Source organism: Anopheles cruzii, chromosome 2 (assembly GCF_943734635.1).
Source record: "Anopheles cruzii chromosome 2, idAnoCruzAS_RS32_06, whole genome shotgun sequence".
Taxonomy (NCBI): Eukaryota; Metazoa; Arthropoda; class Insecta; order Diptera; family Culicidae; genus Anopheles; species Anopheles cruzii.
In genome coordinates, this window is record NC_069144.1 from 51,716,289 (window position 1) to 51,733,099 (window position 16,811).

Sequence of the window (16,811 nt, forward strand, 5' to 3'; positions counted from 1 at the left end):
TCGGGTGCAAAACTAACAAAACAATGGAAATTCGTCCAGAAAACCTGTATCTCTGTATCGTTTGTTGAACAACAAATAAATTTAATAAGATATTTCAGATCACGGTTGCTTTCATGTTGAATAGAAAAGAAATAATACACCTCGGCTTTAGTTTTTACTATGCCGTAGATTCCGAACAAAAGAAACCGACGAGAATCCTGTGTACCAACGTCTGTTTTGTAATGAAATGAAACATTCGGTAGCAAACATTTCCTTCTGCCGTTTCCATTATCGACTGCCGAAGTATGTTCGTTCGAATGAACTAACAGTAAAAACCGAAACCTCGAAACCCGATGATGGGGCCATGGGAAGGGAGACCGTTCCTTCGAGTGCTACACTCGCCACTCTCGCCACAATATTACCACCACACTGCACGTGATTGGCATAATTGTTTGGCCGCGGCCAAAGCGAGACCACAACGAATGGCCGGGCTGCCGTTTTGAAGTTACACTCTCGACATAAACTCGACCAAAGACGGTTTCGACCGGATTGCAATCGGCACCCTGTTCGGTTGCGGTGGCTTTCCGGTGGCGCCTCCAGTGGAAAGACTCGATTCCTGCTTGCATTACTACTAACGTCCCAGCGCCAACCCCGCGAAATGTGGAGTAAAGTAAAAGCTTTCCGATTTCTGACGGTACCCTCCTCTCGGTGCTTGGTACAAGGCCAATACCAGAGCTTTTTTTGTGTGTTTTGACTCCCTTACCGAAGGAAATTCGCGCAAAGCCCGAGCAAAAAGGCCGAGCAATAAAACAAAATGGAAACCCCGGAAAACATCCCCGGCCGTTGTTGTTGCCGTTGTTTCGAGTGTTTGGCGCAAGGGGAAGCCGGTGGAAAGTCGCCGGCAAAACTGCTGGAGTTCATAAATTAGATATTTTTATCGTCACCCGTTTATCGCAAGTCGTCGCCGGTGCCATCGCCACCGCTGTGCTGTGTGTTTATGCGGTATCTTCTACGAAAAGTTCGCGATTTCCGCCATCTATGAACTCCTCTCTCTCTCTCTCTCACTCTCTCTGTGTCTCTCTCTGTTTCTCTTTAGCCGGTTGGCTGCCGGGCGGGAAAACCTTCTTCCGAATGCTTCGGGTGCTACCCATCGTGCTTTGGGTTCATGATCTTTTGTCCAAAAAGGAAACACGTCGAGTTTCCTGAGCTACAGGACAGAGATTTTTGAAAAGCTCCTCCCCATCTCGCGCCCCTGCCCGGAGCTCCTTCCCTCTCTTCTTTTCCGTTGGCCACGGTCCATAATAGATGGAAACACATTTTATTTGCCGATTTTGCCGCTCAAACGATAAAGTTGTTTCGTGGCGGCGTACCCCGGACCGGACCAGGAGTGGCAAAACTTGACCATCCGACCGAGGTCCTGTAATAGTTTCATCGGCGGCAGTCCGCGGGCGGTAGGTAGTGCGGAAAATCGTGCCCAATGACTGCAGTAAAACGGGGCGACAAACGGTAAAAAGTCTGAACCGAAAGGAACGGAATAAAAGTGTAACGGGTTGTCTGCCGGCTTCAAGGCTTACGGCGGCGGCGGCGGCGACGGCGACGGTGAGGTTATGAATGATTTATGGGCGTCGGTTCCGCGGAAAACGCGAACCAAGACCAAACCCCTTCCCGAACCCGTCTTGCGGATGGCAGAAAACGTGCAAAATAAGTGCATTCTTGCCGAACGCTGCCATCCGCTGGTTGTTGCGGGGAACTTATTGTGGTGCGCAAGCGAAAAAAACCACCAGACCCGACCCGAGTTTTCCCCGGCCCGACCGATTACCGTGCCCGGGGGGGGGGCCCGGTTCTTACCTCTCGATTCTAATTAAAAGTTAGCAAATAGTTTTGACCGCCTTCGTCGCGCACGCCAAGTGCGCGGTGAATTAAGTTTCGGATTCGATAAGGAATCCCCGTTTTTTGCTACGCAAGAAGAAGTGATTTACGCAAGGCGCGGCTTGGGCGACCATTTTTTTTTGTGGTGTCCTTGCGCCGGTTTCGGTTCCGCTATCTCGTGCGATAACCGGTGCATGATAAGCGAGTTGTGGCGAGCATTATATCGCTTCTTATGCTTCAGTGGCTTCGCGCTCCGGTTCCGGTGGGATTATGGGTGGGAAGTTAGTTTTTGAGATTTTCTCATCGTTAAACAATGGTTCTACAGCAAAGTTTGCAGCATTTTATGTAAAAAAGAGTTTCTGCGCTACTTAAGGACGTAGCACGGCGTTTCAGTTCGGAGGGGCCTTTAAATCGTAAGTCAAGGAGCATCCCACCGAAACGATGCCACGTATAGCTTGCGTTCTATTTAATGAATTATTTTACGGAAGTCGTAAAAGCAGCCTTAAGTACTAGAAAAACGCAACCTCAACGAGCGGATAGCTTCAACCACGGAGAAATAGACCATTCGTACCCTGACCTTAGAGGGCAAAGCTGAGAGCAGACCTGAATTTCGTAGCGCAAGGCAAGCGTCCATTTGATCCCAGAGGAGTTTGTGAAGACACCGAGCGAGCTATGGAGGAGTTTTTCAGGTCTTCAGTGAAGGAGTTCCATGGCAGCTCGCGACTCAACCTCAAACCACGGATGCATGTTCAATACCAGGCAAGACAAGACTACAGTTCAGATACAGGTGCGTGATAAAAAGTTTAAAGTTAGCTTGGTACGTTGTCGCGTCAAGGTGTTCGTTATTCTCAGAGTTAAAAAGAACGGTTAGGACAAGGACATAAGTTGTGTCGGTATCCCAGCGTCAATTGTCGGACTTATCTGAGGCCATCTCTTGTGTAAAAGAAATTACGGAAGACTTGGAAACATTCAGGACGCGATTAGATAGCCACTAGGATATAATTCAGCCACTGCACAGTAATGTTGACGCAGTCGAACGCAGCACGGAACTCAGTCGGAATAGCATCAACTTAGAGTCCTTTGTCAAGCTGTTGAAACGGAATTGAAAGAGCACTTTTTGGTATCCTTTTTAAATGTCCAACTCGATTAAGTACCCCCAATGTATGCGGGTTGAATACCAACCGCAACAGTTACTGACTTAGGACCTGAACTGATTTAGAACCAAGTGTATTTGAATTTTGTCAAAAGACATCTGCGGACATCTAACCTGTTGCGGCCTGCTGTTACATGGCCAACTTATTTGGTAACCAAAAGAAAACCTCTAAAAGGAGCTCTAATCCATTAAGTGGTCGAATCGCAAACGATGCGTAGACTAAATCGTATCGAGCCTTGACCATCCGGCGTATTGTTATTTTTGTGAATCGATTTCTCGAACTCAGATCCGCGGGTCAGCAGCTGGAAGAAGCCGAAATTCAAATTATTTTCACACCTCGTCGGCACCACATAAAACGAATAGCCCTGGCTTGGCCCACTTGCCCGCACACGCGTGTGCGTGGAGCGGATCGGAAGGTTTTGGGATGATTTATCTATCAGCTTCAGTAGACGGACCGGGCCGGGACGGACGGAACGGAACCTTCAGGAGCTGTCTTCGGGCTGATCACGGAAAATCTGATTAAACTTGCCGTTAAGTTGCCGGCCGATGGCCGTTGATCCATGTTACACGCGAAGGTTTCGATCTTGACACCCGATCCAGTGATGGGATAACTCGGACCGGGACCCGGGCGGCCGCTATCGGGCAGGCGAGGGCGAAATTGATAAGAAAAACGCTTCACCAAACGTCAAACAGGGAAATCTGGGAAAATTGCGTCTCGGCGCCCACGCGCGCTCGCGCTTCATTAATCATCGGACCCGGACCTCGAACGGCCGGGAATCGAGTTTTGTGGCACGGTTCCGTCCTGTTCCGTTTTACGAGACCACCGAGCGGGGCGACGGGGAAGCAATATTCTGATTACGTTACGACCGAAATCGGTTTGGTTGCCCGGCCTCGGACGGAACGCGCTTCACGCTTCACGGCACGGGAAGAAAAACAAGAAACGGAACGGATGCTTTGCCTCGGGTGTGCGCGAAAGAGCGAAGGAAAAGCCAAAGTTTTATGTTGCTTCCCGAGATGCGATCCGATGTGGGTCCAGCCCGGCCAGTGAAGGACCGCTTCTCCACTCAGCGATGGATGCGGTGGAGCGACAAAATGCTTGATGAAGTCGATAATGGGGGCCCGATGGCGTCGGGCGCGAATTAGATTGCGGGCCCCGGTTCGCGGGGTGGCCGAGGTAGGGAAATTAAACATTAATTCATAAGTATAACAATTTCCCTCCCCGTTTCGGCGGGAAGAATATGCTGGCGAAGTTGCTCCTTCGGTGAAGATGACGGACCGATTCGCTTGGCCGACCTTCGGCCAGAGTTGGCCGCATGTACGACGCAGCATGGTCGCCAGTCAGCTGGTGGACGCGGCCGTACATTGGGCGTGTTTTTTGTTCGCCCTCATCGCAGTCCTTGTTGTTGCAGTGTGTCGGGGTCTTTGGCACACAAATCACCCACCAAACAGCAACGAAGAAAAATAATGGAAACCAAACGACGGACGACGGAAGGCAACGGTCCACTGTTTGAACGGCGAAGCGTGCGAATGTTCCATCGGGCGCGGTGTTGGATTTAAATAATTTCCGGAAAATTTTCATAATGATTCATTATTAATTATGTTAACGATCTGCTGCCGACGGCCGTCAATATTGTCGGGCCCAGCCCAGTGCGTGTTCCGTGTTCGGTGGTGTTGGCCCACTTTGCCAACCCCGTCGTCCCGTGCGTCCTGTGCCGCCAACGATTCCGGGTGACAGCAGAGGGCTCATGGACTCAGGGTGCCGTGCCGTGATTGCTGCCATTCCAGGCTCGTCGGCGGTACCCGGCTCGTCCCGGCTCGCCGGCAATACGCCGTTTACGCTGATGATGGCAACGATGATAATTATGTTGAAAATTGTTCCACCCACCCTCCGTGTTGTCGGAGTGGCAGGGATTCCGCCGGAATTGGAGTAGTTCAGGTCGACTGGGCTACGATTGCGGTTTTTTGCTTCCGCCGATGATAGCGCCACGCGATGCACTCAACGATTGACGTTTCCAGTGGTTTTGGTGTCACCATTGATCGCAAAACCGCTGACTAGGGCAGCGAGGCTCGATTCCGGGGTTCCGGTGGGTAATTTTGTTTTCTTTCGAATATGCCATTACCCATTTAAGGGTTGAAGAAATCGAAAAAAATTTTTAATTTGTGGGAATTCAAGACAAATTGACAGGCGTGTATGTCACTTACTTTATAATTCTAGGCCAGGTTTTTATTTGTTTAATTCTTCAACAAAGGCTGTGGGCTTAATCAGGTGACCGGTTTAGGAATAAATGATACAAAGAGTGACTTTCACGGCATGATAGAACATTGCGACACAGACTAAGGGACATATAAAAGTCAATAAGTGACGAGGAATTATTGTACGTACGACAAGAACCAAGTAGCGTCGATGACTCAATACGGGATCTCTGTATCTTAAATGCAAATATCGGGCATTCCATATAAGGCACTCTAGGATCGGACCTAACCATAACATTCTGTAAGCCCGTTTAATCATGTCTGCGTAGGGTGCATGAAGTTTCAGTTTCACATCCAAGGACACACTAATGTCACGGATCAGCTCAACTCACGGGACATCCGTATAACCGATGCGGCATATTGTCAAGACCAGGGCCTTCATATTTGAAAATGAAACGACATTACGCTTACTGATATTAAGAGACATGTTATTGCAAGCACACCGACGAACCGAGTGATCAGGCAATCAATCAATCAGACGGATTACGTAAAGCCGAAAGCAACGTGAGATCGTCGGCATTAAGTAAGTGATACTCGGAAGGGAGCCGAAGAGTCAGATCATCGGCTTACGAGCAATGGATAGGCATCCTATTTTGGCCACTAATTTATGTGAAATTCTTCGAAATATCTGTCAAAAATAGAACAGCAACCGTTAGGAAGGTTGCGAAGGTGTTTGACGATACGGATCTCGAGCGGTACGAAGCCATGTTGCTGGCCGGTAACGTATGATTTAGAGCGGGACTGCCAGCTGCTTAGTAAACATTAATTCGAGTATATTGCTACACGCACAAAGAATGGAAAAGCGTTTTTTTTTGTCACCATTCTTGGGGATGGGCAGCATCCAGGATACCTATGAGTTGACCGTTGGAAATATTAGAACTGTCAAACTTACTAAAAACAATAACGCAGAGGCTTCACACTAGTAGTGAGCTAACACAACAAAAAACGGTCTTAACTTCAACGAAATGCCAGAAGGACCTAGGGACGGTAATTATTGCACGCTGCATAAAGTTTTCTACTTAAGGTTTGCTGATCCTGGAAGCATTTATAAAACAGTGCCTCAATTGAGCTTGTCAGAACCCGCAGAAGGCGACTCCAGTCGATCGCCAGAATCGGTAGACAGTCGCTGGCAATTGATAACTTAAATTGCATGCGATTGCAACAAAGATCCCAAGCTGATATCAGAGCTCTAAACAGAATATGTCTGATGAGTTGACATAAATGTATGGAAAAAGAAGCAATCCAGTAACAAATTGTTTGTGGTTTTGAAAACGTCTTGAGCAACTTTGTGTAGTTAGTAAAATGGAATCTTTAAAATAATGTAGAACAATCTAAATCGAAGCTCTTAGGATATGACTGTTTATCGGTACGAATACAACACATTTCGTACTGCTCATTTAAATTCTTAAATTAATTTAACCATCACTTGTTTTACAATCAGTTCTCAGTTATAGCTGGAGCGCATCCTGTATGGACCACTGAACCAAAAAAGGCACCAAACAGGCTAGAAGGACCACGATCACACGGTTCGAAAGAAAGCCCAATTCTACCATGATACAATTACGGTTGTTTGTGACATGTTCGGTACTTTTGCTACAGCCTAAGGACAAACGAAGGCGGGAAACAGTTCGAGTATCATTTGCTCGCTAATTTCGCCCACTGCCAAAGCTGCCCCCGATCACGGCCGCCGTCGTCGCTCGGTGCGTGGGCTGGTGCATGGTTCCTTCGCCCTCTGCTTGCACGGTGAATGTTTTCGTGCCGATTTACAGATAATGTCCCTGTCGCGTCAGTCGTCGGAGTGTCGGAAAAATGCAAATGCTGCTGCCGGGAACAGGACCGGTGCCCTAGTGGTGGTGGTGGTGGGATTAACGTTATCAGCAAGCTCGGTGCGGGGATTAAGCGTATTCGTGTGCTAAATTTAGCGCTAGAAAATATAGAGCCGTTTAATAAATGTCAGGCGCTCCTTGAGTCTGAGTCGCCGGTTGTGGTGGTGTCTTTCAGTGCGTGTTCACGGCTTTTTAAGCTTCGGCAGGTGCGGGACTTCCTTAAAGCCTAAAACGACACACACGCGCCACGTCGATACAAAAAGGGCTCCCCCGTCAATGAGGGGCCCTCCAAGAAGGAAGGATCTTGAAGGTTTTCAACTCAGCGTCGCGGCAACGCTTGAAATTGCTTGCCAGCGGATGCTCATACAACTTTTAAATTCCATTTCTTTGGTAATTTTAGGCACTCCAACTCCCCCCCCCCAAAACTGGAGCCCATCCGCAGCCGCCGCCGGGCGGAAGTTCCAGCGCGTGCAGTCGGCACTGTTGCCGAACGCAAACGTAAACACATTTTGCGTTTGCGGCATTCATTTCCGGTTTTCAGCGAGGCGCTCGCGCACTGTTTCCGGCATTCCGGCAGGCGCAAGACGCAACTCGGAAAGCTTTTAATACGAGCTGAATTATTAAATAAATTTCTACTCGCCGCTCGCCGGGGGCTTGAAGTTTTCTCGCCAGCTTCACTCGTTCGGTGGGCGTTTTTTGAGGGAGTTCCCGTCCGGCTTTTTTTGGGGGCCCGCGAACGCCACGCCAAAGTTTGGCTTGTATGACTGCATGTTTCACCGCCACTTCTGTGCGTTAAAGTGTAGCGTGATTTTCTCCGTCGCTCCGTTCGCTCCAAATGAACTTCTCCTTCGTCGGCTTAAAGACGCTTCGCGATTCGCAGAGAAGCGAAAGCCCCCGGAAAGCGAACTCCAACAAGGGGACCAAAGTGACGAGATGTTTAAACACGGAACAAACACAACCGGGCACAAAATGAGCGCAAAACTGTCGGCCGCAGCGCAGCGAAGAAAGAAAAACCCGGTGGAAAACCCGCGGTGGACCGAGCAAGAGAGGAACGCAAATGGGAAAAAAATGGGGAACCTCCAAACTGGGCACACCGCCGGAAGTGGAGGAAACGGCACGTGGCGGCCGACGATGGCGGGCGCAAAACAAAAGGGGAATTAAATTAATGAAAAGTTGTGGAAAAAGTTTTGCGTCCGTTTTTTTTTTGCTACGCTTTCAAGCCAAAAATACCCGGAAGTAGCCCGGGCGTGTCTTTCGGAGGGATGCACCGGAAATGCGGTGAAGTCGCTGGCCGCTGGGACACTCGGAAAAGTGTCAGACTTTTGCCAAACGCCAATTGCAGTCCCAACGGGGGCGACCGGGGGGAATGGGAACCCGAAAGGGTTTCCGCCGGAAATGAGTCAGACGGTGGTGTGCAGAAAAAAAGAAGGACGTGGGTATGGACGCCATCCCAACCCCCGACGGGCTAGCATCCCGGGGAGGGAGACCCCTCCCGGCATAAGTGGTAATGTACTTTATGCTTCGCCAGTTCGCCGCTGCTCGATTGAAGCACTTTCGGTAGTCACTTGGGCAACTAACTTCTCCTTAGGCCGCAGAAAGGGACAGAGAGAGAGAGAGCGCGCTGGCAAGAAGGGGCAACCGCAAGGACGACGGTTTCCGGTGGCGGCCCTTCGCCCGGGCCAGACTATGTTGTTGACATGGGCCAGCGCTGGCCAGTGGACGTTTAAAGCTGCGCTTTCGCCGCGATGTTCGGCGTGCTGTTTACGCGAACGCGCCAATTTGGGGAAAAATCCAGATTAATTCTCGTAATCCGCGCTACGGCCGGAATGACTTTCTCGAGGCTTTCGTTGGAGTGCAGGCGATTTTGGCAACCGCCATTAAAGCGCCACGCATTAGAGCTTCCCCGGAGGTGAGTTAGGCTTAAGGTTACAGATTTGTGTTCAGATCTTACCGCTTGACGAGCGCCTTGTGTTCGTTCTCCTGGCTGATGGCCACCATCGCGTGCTTACAGGTGGGCACCACCTTCTGCCGGATGGTCCAGTAGCAGGTGACGTTCCGCGGGTACATGCCCGGATAGTTGGGGCTTTGGAGGCGACACTTTTTCCGGTAACACTCGTCGTACTGTCGGGTGCAGTACGTCCCGGGCGTCACTCGGCCCAGCTCCAGCAGCTCACTCGGTGCGCCGTATCTACGAAAAATGTGGCAATATGTTTAATTAATGTCGAACACTATTAATTGGATTGAAGAGGCGACGATGGTGGAAAAATGGTGCACTAATGTTTGCGGCCCGGTGTGGCCCGATTTGAGACCAGTTTAACCAACCAGTATACTGTTAGTTGTTAGACCAACGTCACTTGTCGTCCGTCATTCTCGTGACATGATCGGCCGACCGAAGCCTGGCGAGGCGTACAGACTGCATGAGAGTGAGGTTGTAGTACAGAGTGTACAGCTCGCTGCTCGATCTGTGCATCTTCCTCTTGGACTTTGGTATGTGAGTATTGAAATTATTAAGGTTCTTTATAACCCCAGCTTTGACCGTCGCCATGTAAGCCAGAGCTACATCGGAGAGCCTTCGACTTAATAATGTTTATGGCATTAGCATTGACCAGGATATGCCTTGAAGTCGATGAAGAGGTGAAAAAATCCGGGAAATAATTCGTAGTAAAAGTAGTGAAATACAATCACAGAAGTGTTTGCATGACAAATAGCACGATGAACTATATCAAGATAAAGAACTGCAAGATAACAAATAAATATGTTGCCCAAAACTAGGAAAATTAAATAATGAGTATTTCACAGATCCATTAAAGTGACAACAATTCAGGGCAAATCCAGGCCAAAGATGAAGCGAGCGTTTACGTAACACAAACTTCTACCTCTACCTCACAATGAAAGCACGGAATGCGGGAAACGACATTTGCCACAGCGTTTATGTAGCGAAATAAAACAAAAACGACCCATAAAAACCCACGCGGGACAGTTCAGAACGCGTAAATCACTCATTCAACAATTTGATGTGCAGCAAAACCAACAAAAAAAAACGAAGCAAAATTCCATCAATAAATAGAAGAAGAGGGCCAGCAAAAAGATTGACAGAAAATATGTATATATATATGTACAGTCAGTCAGCCATCTCGGGCGCGGTGATGTTTTTGCGATCAATTTTCCACTTCATCGGTTTCAAATTGAGTTGAATAAATGAACGCCAGTGCGGCAGCGGCCAGCGGAAGGGAAAGCGAGACGGGGACAGGGGACGTGGGACGCAGGGAGCAAATGGCTTCGGTGAAAAACGCTCAATCGACACATCACCTCGCTTGCGTTTTTTTTCTGTTATTTTCGTGGTCGGTCGGTCACGAAGACGGATTTTTGGTGGGTCGGCGCTCCGTCGATGGATGGGCCCATGATTGGAGCCAGGACATAGAAAATGTGCCTCCTTGTCGAACCCAGGCGGCGGTCGGTGAGAGAAAGCCCGTCCGCCGTTTTCTTTAATTTTTGCTCCCCAGTTGGCCCATTTTTGGCTGCTGCTTATCTTTCACGCGGTCGTGATTTTCCCTGCTGCGACGGTTGGTTGAATTATTTAACATTTCAATATCGAATTCGATAACATTTCCATTTATGATTGGAATCGATTTTTTTTTTCGTCCTGTCTGCAGTCGTAGGCCACTGTCTTTCTTTTCCTCCCGATTCGTTCAGCTGCCTTGTTGACTTTGGAGCGAGAGCTTTTAGCGGACAAATGTTTGGCGAGATCAATACGATTGAAGCTACGGGCTTACGGTGTCAGTTCAACTTCAGTTACAGTTTCATGGATACCTTCGTAATCACGGTACTGAGGGTGAACAAACATATTTATTCTATTTGCCCTTCCGATGGTCGTTCGGTGGTCATCGGTAAGGTTTCTTTTCAACATTAATAAAACTAAAACTACTCAACAGCGCATTCCCGGTAAACTCGGCTCAATGGGTGGAAAATTAAGTGATTAAAACTTCAGCCAGTTCACAGCAAACTTCAAACTGATCCCAGCTGTCCGTGCTACTGCCGATGTAGCAGAATGTTTATGACGAGATTACGGATCAATTTTGAAGAGGTCGCTCGCTCAAGCTCACGGATCAAACTCAGGCTTTGTTCTGCAGCATCTTTCGCTACAAATCAGTTCATTTTGCAGCAAGTTACAGTCGGACAGCCGTGGCTGCCGGAGCGCATTGCTGCAGATTGCGCTGCAGTGCAATCAAATCGAAAGTTTTGCCCAACTTTCACTCCGCTAAGCAGTTGCGCCGTGAAAGTTTATCACTTTACGGAAAGGAGATTGACATTTCGAACCCGCCCCCGGGGCCTCGGAACCGACGGAAATAGTTGTGATTTGTTCATGGTGTGAATGGGTCCATCCAGTTTTTCATCCGCTTTCTATCGATTTCCCTATTTATTCGATTTTCCGACTGGACGCTCGGTGACGCAGACGCTGGTGATTTAATTCCCAGAGGCTCCCGCAAAGGCAAACATGTATCGTGCCACTTGACACACTGCAAAAAGAAAAACCGGACACCCGACGAGTTCCTGCATTGCCGGCCGGAATCGGTCAGTTGAAGTTTGCGAATGGCAATGGCAGTCCGGAGTCCGAAGGGGCTGCCTGCATCTTGAACTGCAGCACCTCAGATTTCCCGCTGCGGACGGACAATTCTCGGCAGTAAGCCGAGAGTCGTGCGATTCCAATCAAATCCCAACACATCCTGGGAATTCTAAAGCCGGCCGATCTTGCCGGGGAGACCGAGGCTTGGTAATGTTGCATGTTTGCTTACCGGGAACCCGGCGAATGGTGGTGAATGATGTTTGCCGAACTTTGGCACCGTCTGTGTCGGTGTGTGAGTTTTCATTTCTTGTCAATAGCTGGGGCCCCCGCTGCAAAACCCGGCCCGGAATGAAATCAAATCATTCGGAAATATGAACATGTGTCTCCGGTGCTTCGGTATTTACTGCCAGGCCGGCCGGAAGCTCTTGCTCTCGGTCCCTTCATCTTCATCGCAATTCAGTCCAACGAACCCAAATGGTGTGGGGGAGTTCCAACGAGGCGGCTGCCGATGTTTGATTGGAAGGTGGCCAACGTTCGTACCTGGCCCTCTCTGTCGCACTCTGTCGGACGTGAGCATACTTTGCAATAAGCCATAATGTATCATGTCCTCGTGTCTTCCGAAGCTCGCCCGTCGAGAAGGTGCGGAGGAGCATCATTTGTTGCAAAGCGACACGTCCTACGGTACGTGTACAATCTTCTGCATATTCCTGGGTCCGGACCATGTTCCTGGAAAGGCCTCCCAAGGCTCGAGGGCGTTTCAATCTGAGTTTATTTTTTTATTGCGCCGCTGCGCCGGGTTCGTTTCGTCGTTTCAATCGATTTTCTTCTAAACAAGGCCCGGGTTCGGACCGGGTCGGCTTGAGCTGAAGAAGCGCCACCAATATTTCACCATCATCGCCACCTCCATCAGCGCTAAGCCGTCGAGCCGGCTGCTGGGGGAATAATTTTACCTGACAATGGCCTCTGATTGACTTATGAATTTGTACCGGATCCGGAACTCGAACGGTGTCCCCGCTTGCATCGGTGCATGAAAGACCTGTAACGACGAAGATAGACAGAGGGAGAGAGAGAGAGCATTAGAAAGAGAGAAACAAAACGTGAGTATAAAAAAGCTGCTGGGTGTAAAGTGCATCGAAGAATACGCCTTCCGGGCGATTCATCCGGAAAACCGGAAATGGGCATCCCCGAGATTGCCCCGAGCACGGCCGGCTGCAATCGTTACAGGGTAAACAATTGCGTCCCCGTGCCGTCCCTTTTCTCCGTTGCTCCGTTGCGCCGGGTGGCGATCGGAGAAACGTCGCAATGCCGACAGCTTCTGTGCCGTTAGCCGATTTTCCCGAGAGTGGCAAGAAAAATGGAAACCCGGTCAACACCGGCCGGCGCAGTCGGCTGCACGGCTGCTCATCTATATTCAAATGAAATATACGTTTATTGAGAAAGGCCCCGCTGGCCGAAAGGGAAGCCGTCCTCGAGGGTGGACGGGCGAGTGAGCGAAGTAAACTAACTCCCAACTCGAGCGATAGACATGCACGGGTCGCTCCGGAGTGTAAGCACTTCGCACACGGGCCACCCGGTAATCCTGGTCCGGCCCCGGGACCCGGGGACACGCTCGCTCTGGAATTAATGCATATTCATGATGGGTTTTTCGAGCGAGCGAAAACTAAAACCGAGTGGTGCCAGTGCAGAGGGCGCCGCGGAAAAGGGGACAGAACACTGTTTTCGAGTAACAGTGGCAGCGGCAGTGGAGCACTTGGCATGATCCGTCCGTGATCTCGTGCCCGCCGGGAAGAAGCACTTCGAAGCCGGGCGACCGGGATTGATCCGGAAACGCATCCGTGTGGCCCGGTGGACGGTGCGAAGAATTGATGTAAATTTGAAATGTTATTGAAAAGATGGAGTCCTTCTTAAGCCAGCTCGACCGGAGGCAGGCAGGCTAGACTTCTCTTCTGAAGGACAGAATATTTACGGGAAGTACAGTTATTTCGTGTGCGTCCACACGCGGCGAAAGGATAGCGGATAAGGGAGGAAAGTGGCCCTACTGGAAGGACCGTCTGCAGCGGCCACAACCCCTGACCACAATCTCAAACACATTGGCGCTATAATCCGTCAATAGATTAGGCATTATTTGCCTTCGGTGGCAATTATGGTGCCAAAAAATGGAATGACAAACAAATTGAATACATTTCAGAGCCGAACAATGAGCCGTTGCATAATGAAGCAACCGTGATCCTATTGTTCAAGGTGGCTGTTTGCCGATTCGCCTAATGCCAATGCGAGTTTGAAGCCAGGTTGCGCCTCATGTTGACGCTGAAGGGTTTGACGAACACGTCGAACGCGATAATTGCTGAAACATCATCTATGATTATGTCGAAAACCAACAGGCGACCCTAAAAGGTGGCAATTAGTTATACCAACAAATGATAATTGTTCGGAGCTCTGTCAAATGTGGTTAATAAAGAAAATTATGTGTTTCCGAACACATGTTTGAAAAGCTAAGAAATAAGGGAATATTACTGTAGCCAAAAAATATCGGAAATTCCCTTGTGTTTATTTGTTACCATTAAAATAATTTCTACTCTGTGCAATACTTCGATCTCTCGATCAGTAAAGTCTCTTAAAAAAAACCGGTCTCTTCTGATGCCTAACACAAAATCAAATAATACTTTTTGTTGACAGTTTGGCCGACCGGATGAAACTGTTTCTCGTTATTTTTTGGTCACTTGTCCAATATTATTTATCGCTTTAGTTGTTTATCCTATTGGAATCGGCGAACATTTGCATTTTTGCAGAACCTTTACTTGATGTAAACAATTTTCAATCATCGTACCCCGTACGTAGTAACAGTGTTCAGCATAATTACACAAACAAGTGGTCGGCTCCGTCCAATGTTGGGCACTACAAAGGACACCAGCAGATAGATGGTTCAAACGATAATGATATGGTGTTGGTAAATTAACATGTCCCCATTCATTAGAAAGGCCCGGTGGCTAATGTGTGTCAAATAGGCTCAGCTCGGTATTTAATTGCTAACTCGACACGTAGCCGACCCTTGCTGTGCTGCCAGCACGGGGCTTGCGTTCGAAGGAGCACATCCGACGGTAGACGCGGCTAATGCTGCTGCTGCTGGAGTGTGGCAACAATGGCAAAATATGTCCGCCTACTGCACCGGAGGTTTTCCTTGACCAGTCAGGCTCAACTATCACCAGAAACGTGATTATTATCCGGTTTTGTGTAGACTAACACAAAAACGAAACCACTCGGTGTTCCGACATCCCGAACCGCAATGGAGACGCCTGGTGGCTCACACCAATTCTTTGCGCTTCGGTTCCGGGTGTTTCGTTGGCTTCTCTTCGTTGCTGGCGAAAGCGAAAACTCTTGATTTGTCCGGCCCCTTTCCGAACGGAAGGCTTTCACACGGGAGCACCATCTGATCTGCGATAGGGGGAAAATTTAATTTGATCCATAATTACACTGCCCGGCTTGCCGTAGGCATACCAAGTGCGGACCGGCAAGATGCCGGCACGCCTTCACGATACGCTTCGCCCGGGGTCCTTCACGGGCTGTGTGGTACACGTTCTCCGTTGGCTCCGGAGCCTTCGACTTGCGGTGGTTCGGGGTAATCTTCCGCCAGGAGGACGAACGCCGCCAGCGAGAAGTCGTCGAAAGTTGGGCGCAGCTCGCAGAAACCGTCGATGCAGCAGCCACCGGTGGTTCCATCGCTGCTCCATCATCATTATCAATTATCCCGAAGGTGTTTGAGAGCTCATTTCTGGGTCGGTCGACCTTCCAGCACCGTCGTCACGGCAGGGACGACGTCTCGGGACGCTTGAACGTGTGTGTGTGGCCACCGTATCGATAACGATTATTTGCTAATATTTGCCGATATTAGTGTCGTAAATTTACGAAATCTATTTGAACCGATCTGCCATCCTCACCCCCAGGGGATGCTGCTCTGTCCGGGGTCCGCTTACCCGAGGTGTGTGCATGTTCCGTGGCCGGCCTAACACGTTTACGAGGTCGCTTTTTACGGCGAGACTTTCCTAGCAGAGTGTTGCTGGTGCTGCGAGAAGCTGCTGCCACCATTAAACGCTGATGGGGCTGCTGGAGAAAGGCCACGCGCGCGTGAGAGAGCGAGAAAGACAAGAAAGTTCCCGAAAAGGGTTGTGCCAGGAGAGGAAAGCAACAGCAGCAGCAGCATTCCCCGGAGGGCGCTGAACGGCTGAAGGATGGGTTTTACGCTGCCAGGCGTTTTGCACGACGGAAAACCCGGAAAGGTGCGCTACGGTCCTTATCGAACGGTGGAGGCTTCCGGTTTCGTCGGGCGTCGGGGCGAGGAGGAACCCGGCCACCGCCCGGCACTAATTAGGCGATTTCGACGGGGCCGTCTTTTATGGCCCCCGGGCGCGGAGCGGAAGTCTCTCCGGCAGCACCCGGCACTCGGCCCCGCCCGAACCCACCCCCGCGGGGATGTTGCAAGTAAGTCGCGACAAGACGCCACACGGTGAGGTTGGCGCAGAAATCTCAGAAAGCAGAACCCGCACACGGCACGGAGGCGACGTGGCCGAGCCGTGGGTGGCGCTGGCGGACACGAGTGGGGAAAGTTAAAATTTAATCTCGCTCTTAATGGTCGTTCGGAGCTTTGCTGGCAGATTTTGATTAAGATTCAGCAAACCGTTTCCGGAACGTCTCGGTGCAGGGCTGGTGGCGAATGGGTCGTGATTCGAGCAGAGAGAGAGAGAGCGAGTGAGAAGAAGAGAGAGTTACACCGTTGTTACAGCAAACCCATAATCAGCAGTCCCCCGAGCGCCGGTTGTGCTCGTGTGTGTGTGTGTGCCGTCTGAAGGTGTAGGTGTGACGAGTAATGATTTGGTTATTAGTTAACTACGGGACCAACCCACCAGGGAAGGCTGGGCAGGCGGTCCGAGGTGTAGAAGGTGCCTCAAGGAGATCGATTGTGATAATTACCAGGCGTATCTTTAATCTCGGGACACATTTGTTTTGACGAAAATGAAAATGGGTTTTCTTTTCAGTACAACGCGAGCAACAGCTTCATTAAGTTGTCGAAATGAACATCAGTCTTTTGATAGTAATTTGATACAACTACAAATTTGCACCAATTTCTTCGATTTGTCAATGCTTCCAACGAATAGCCCACAATTCAAAGTAT

At 49.8% G+C, this 16,811-nt stretch overlaps 1 protein-coding gene across 1 annotated transcript in view; it reads right to left on the reverse strand.

The window, feature by feature from the left end:
• Positions 1-16,811, reverse strand: part of LOC128267643 (uncharacterized) — a 46,332-nt gene that overhangs the window by 10,558 nt on the left and 18,963 nt on the right. The window contains exons 5-6 of the mRNA XM_053004529.1: positions 12,595-12,680; positions 9,032-9,268 (exon numbers count right to left, since the gene is read on the reverse strand). Coding sequence (XP_052860489.1) covers positions 9,032-9,268; positions 12,595-12,680 — 323 coding nt within the window. The remainder of the gene's footprint in view (positions 1-9,031; positions 9,269-12,594; positions 12,681-16,811) is intronic.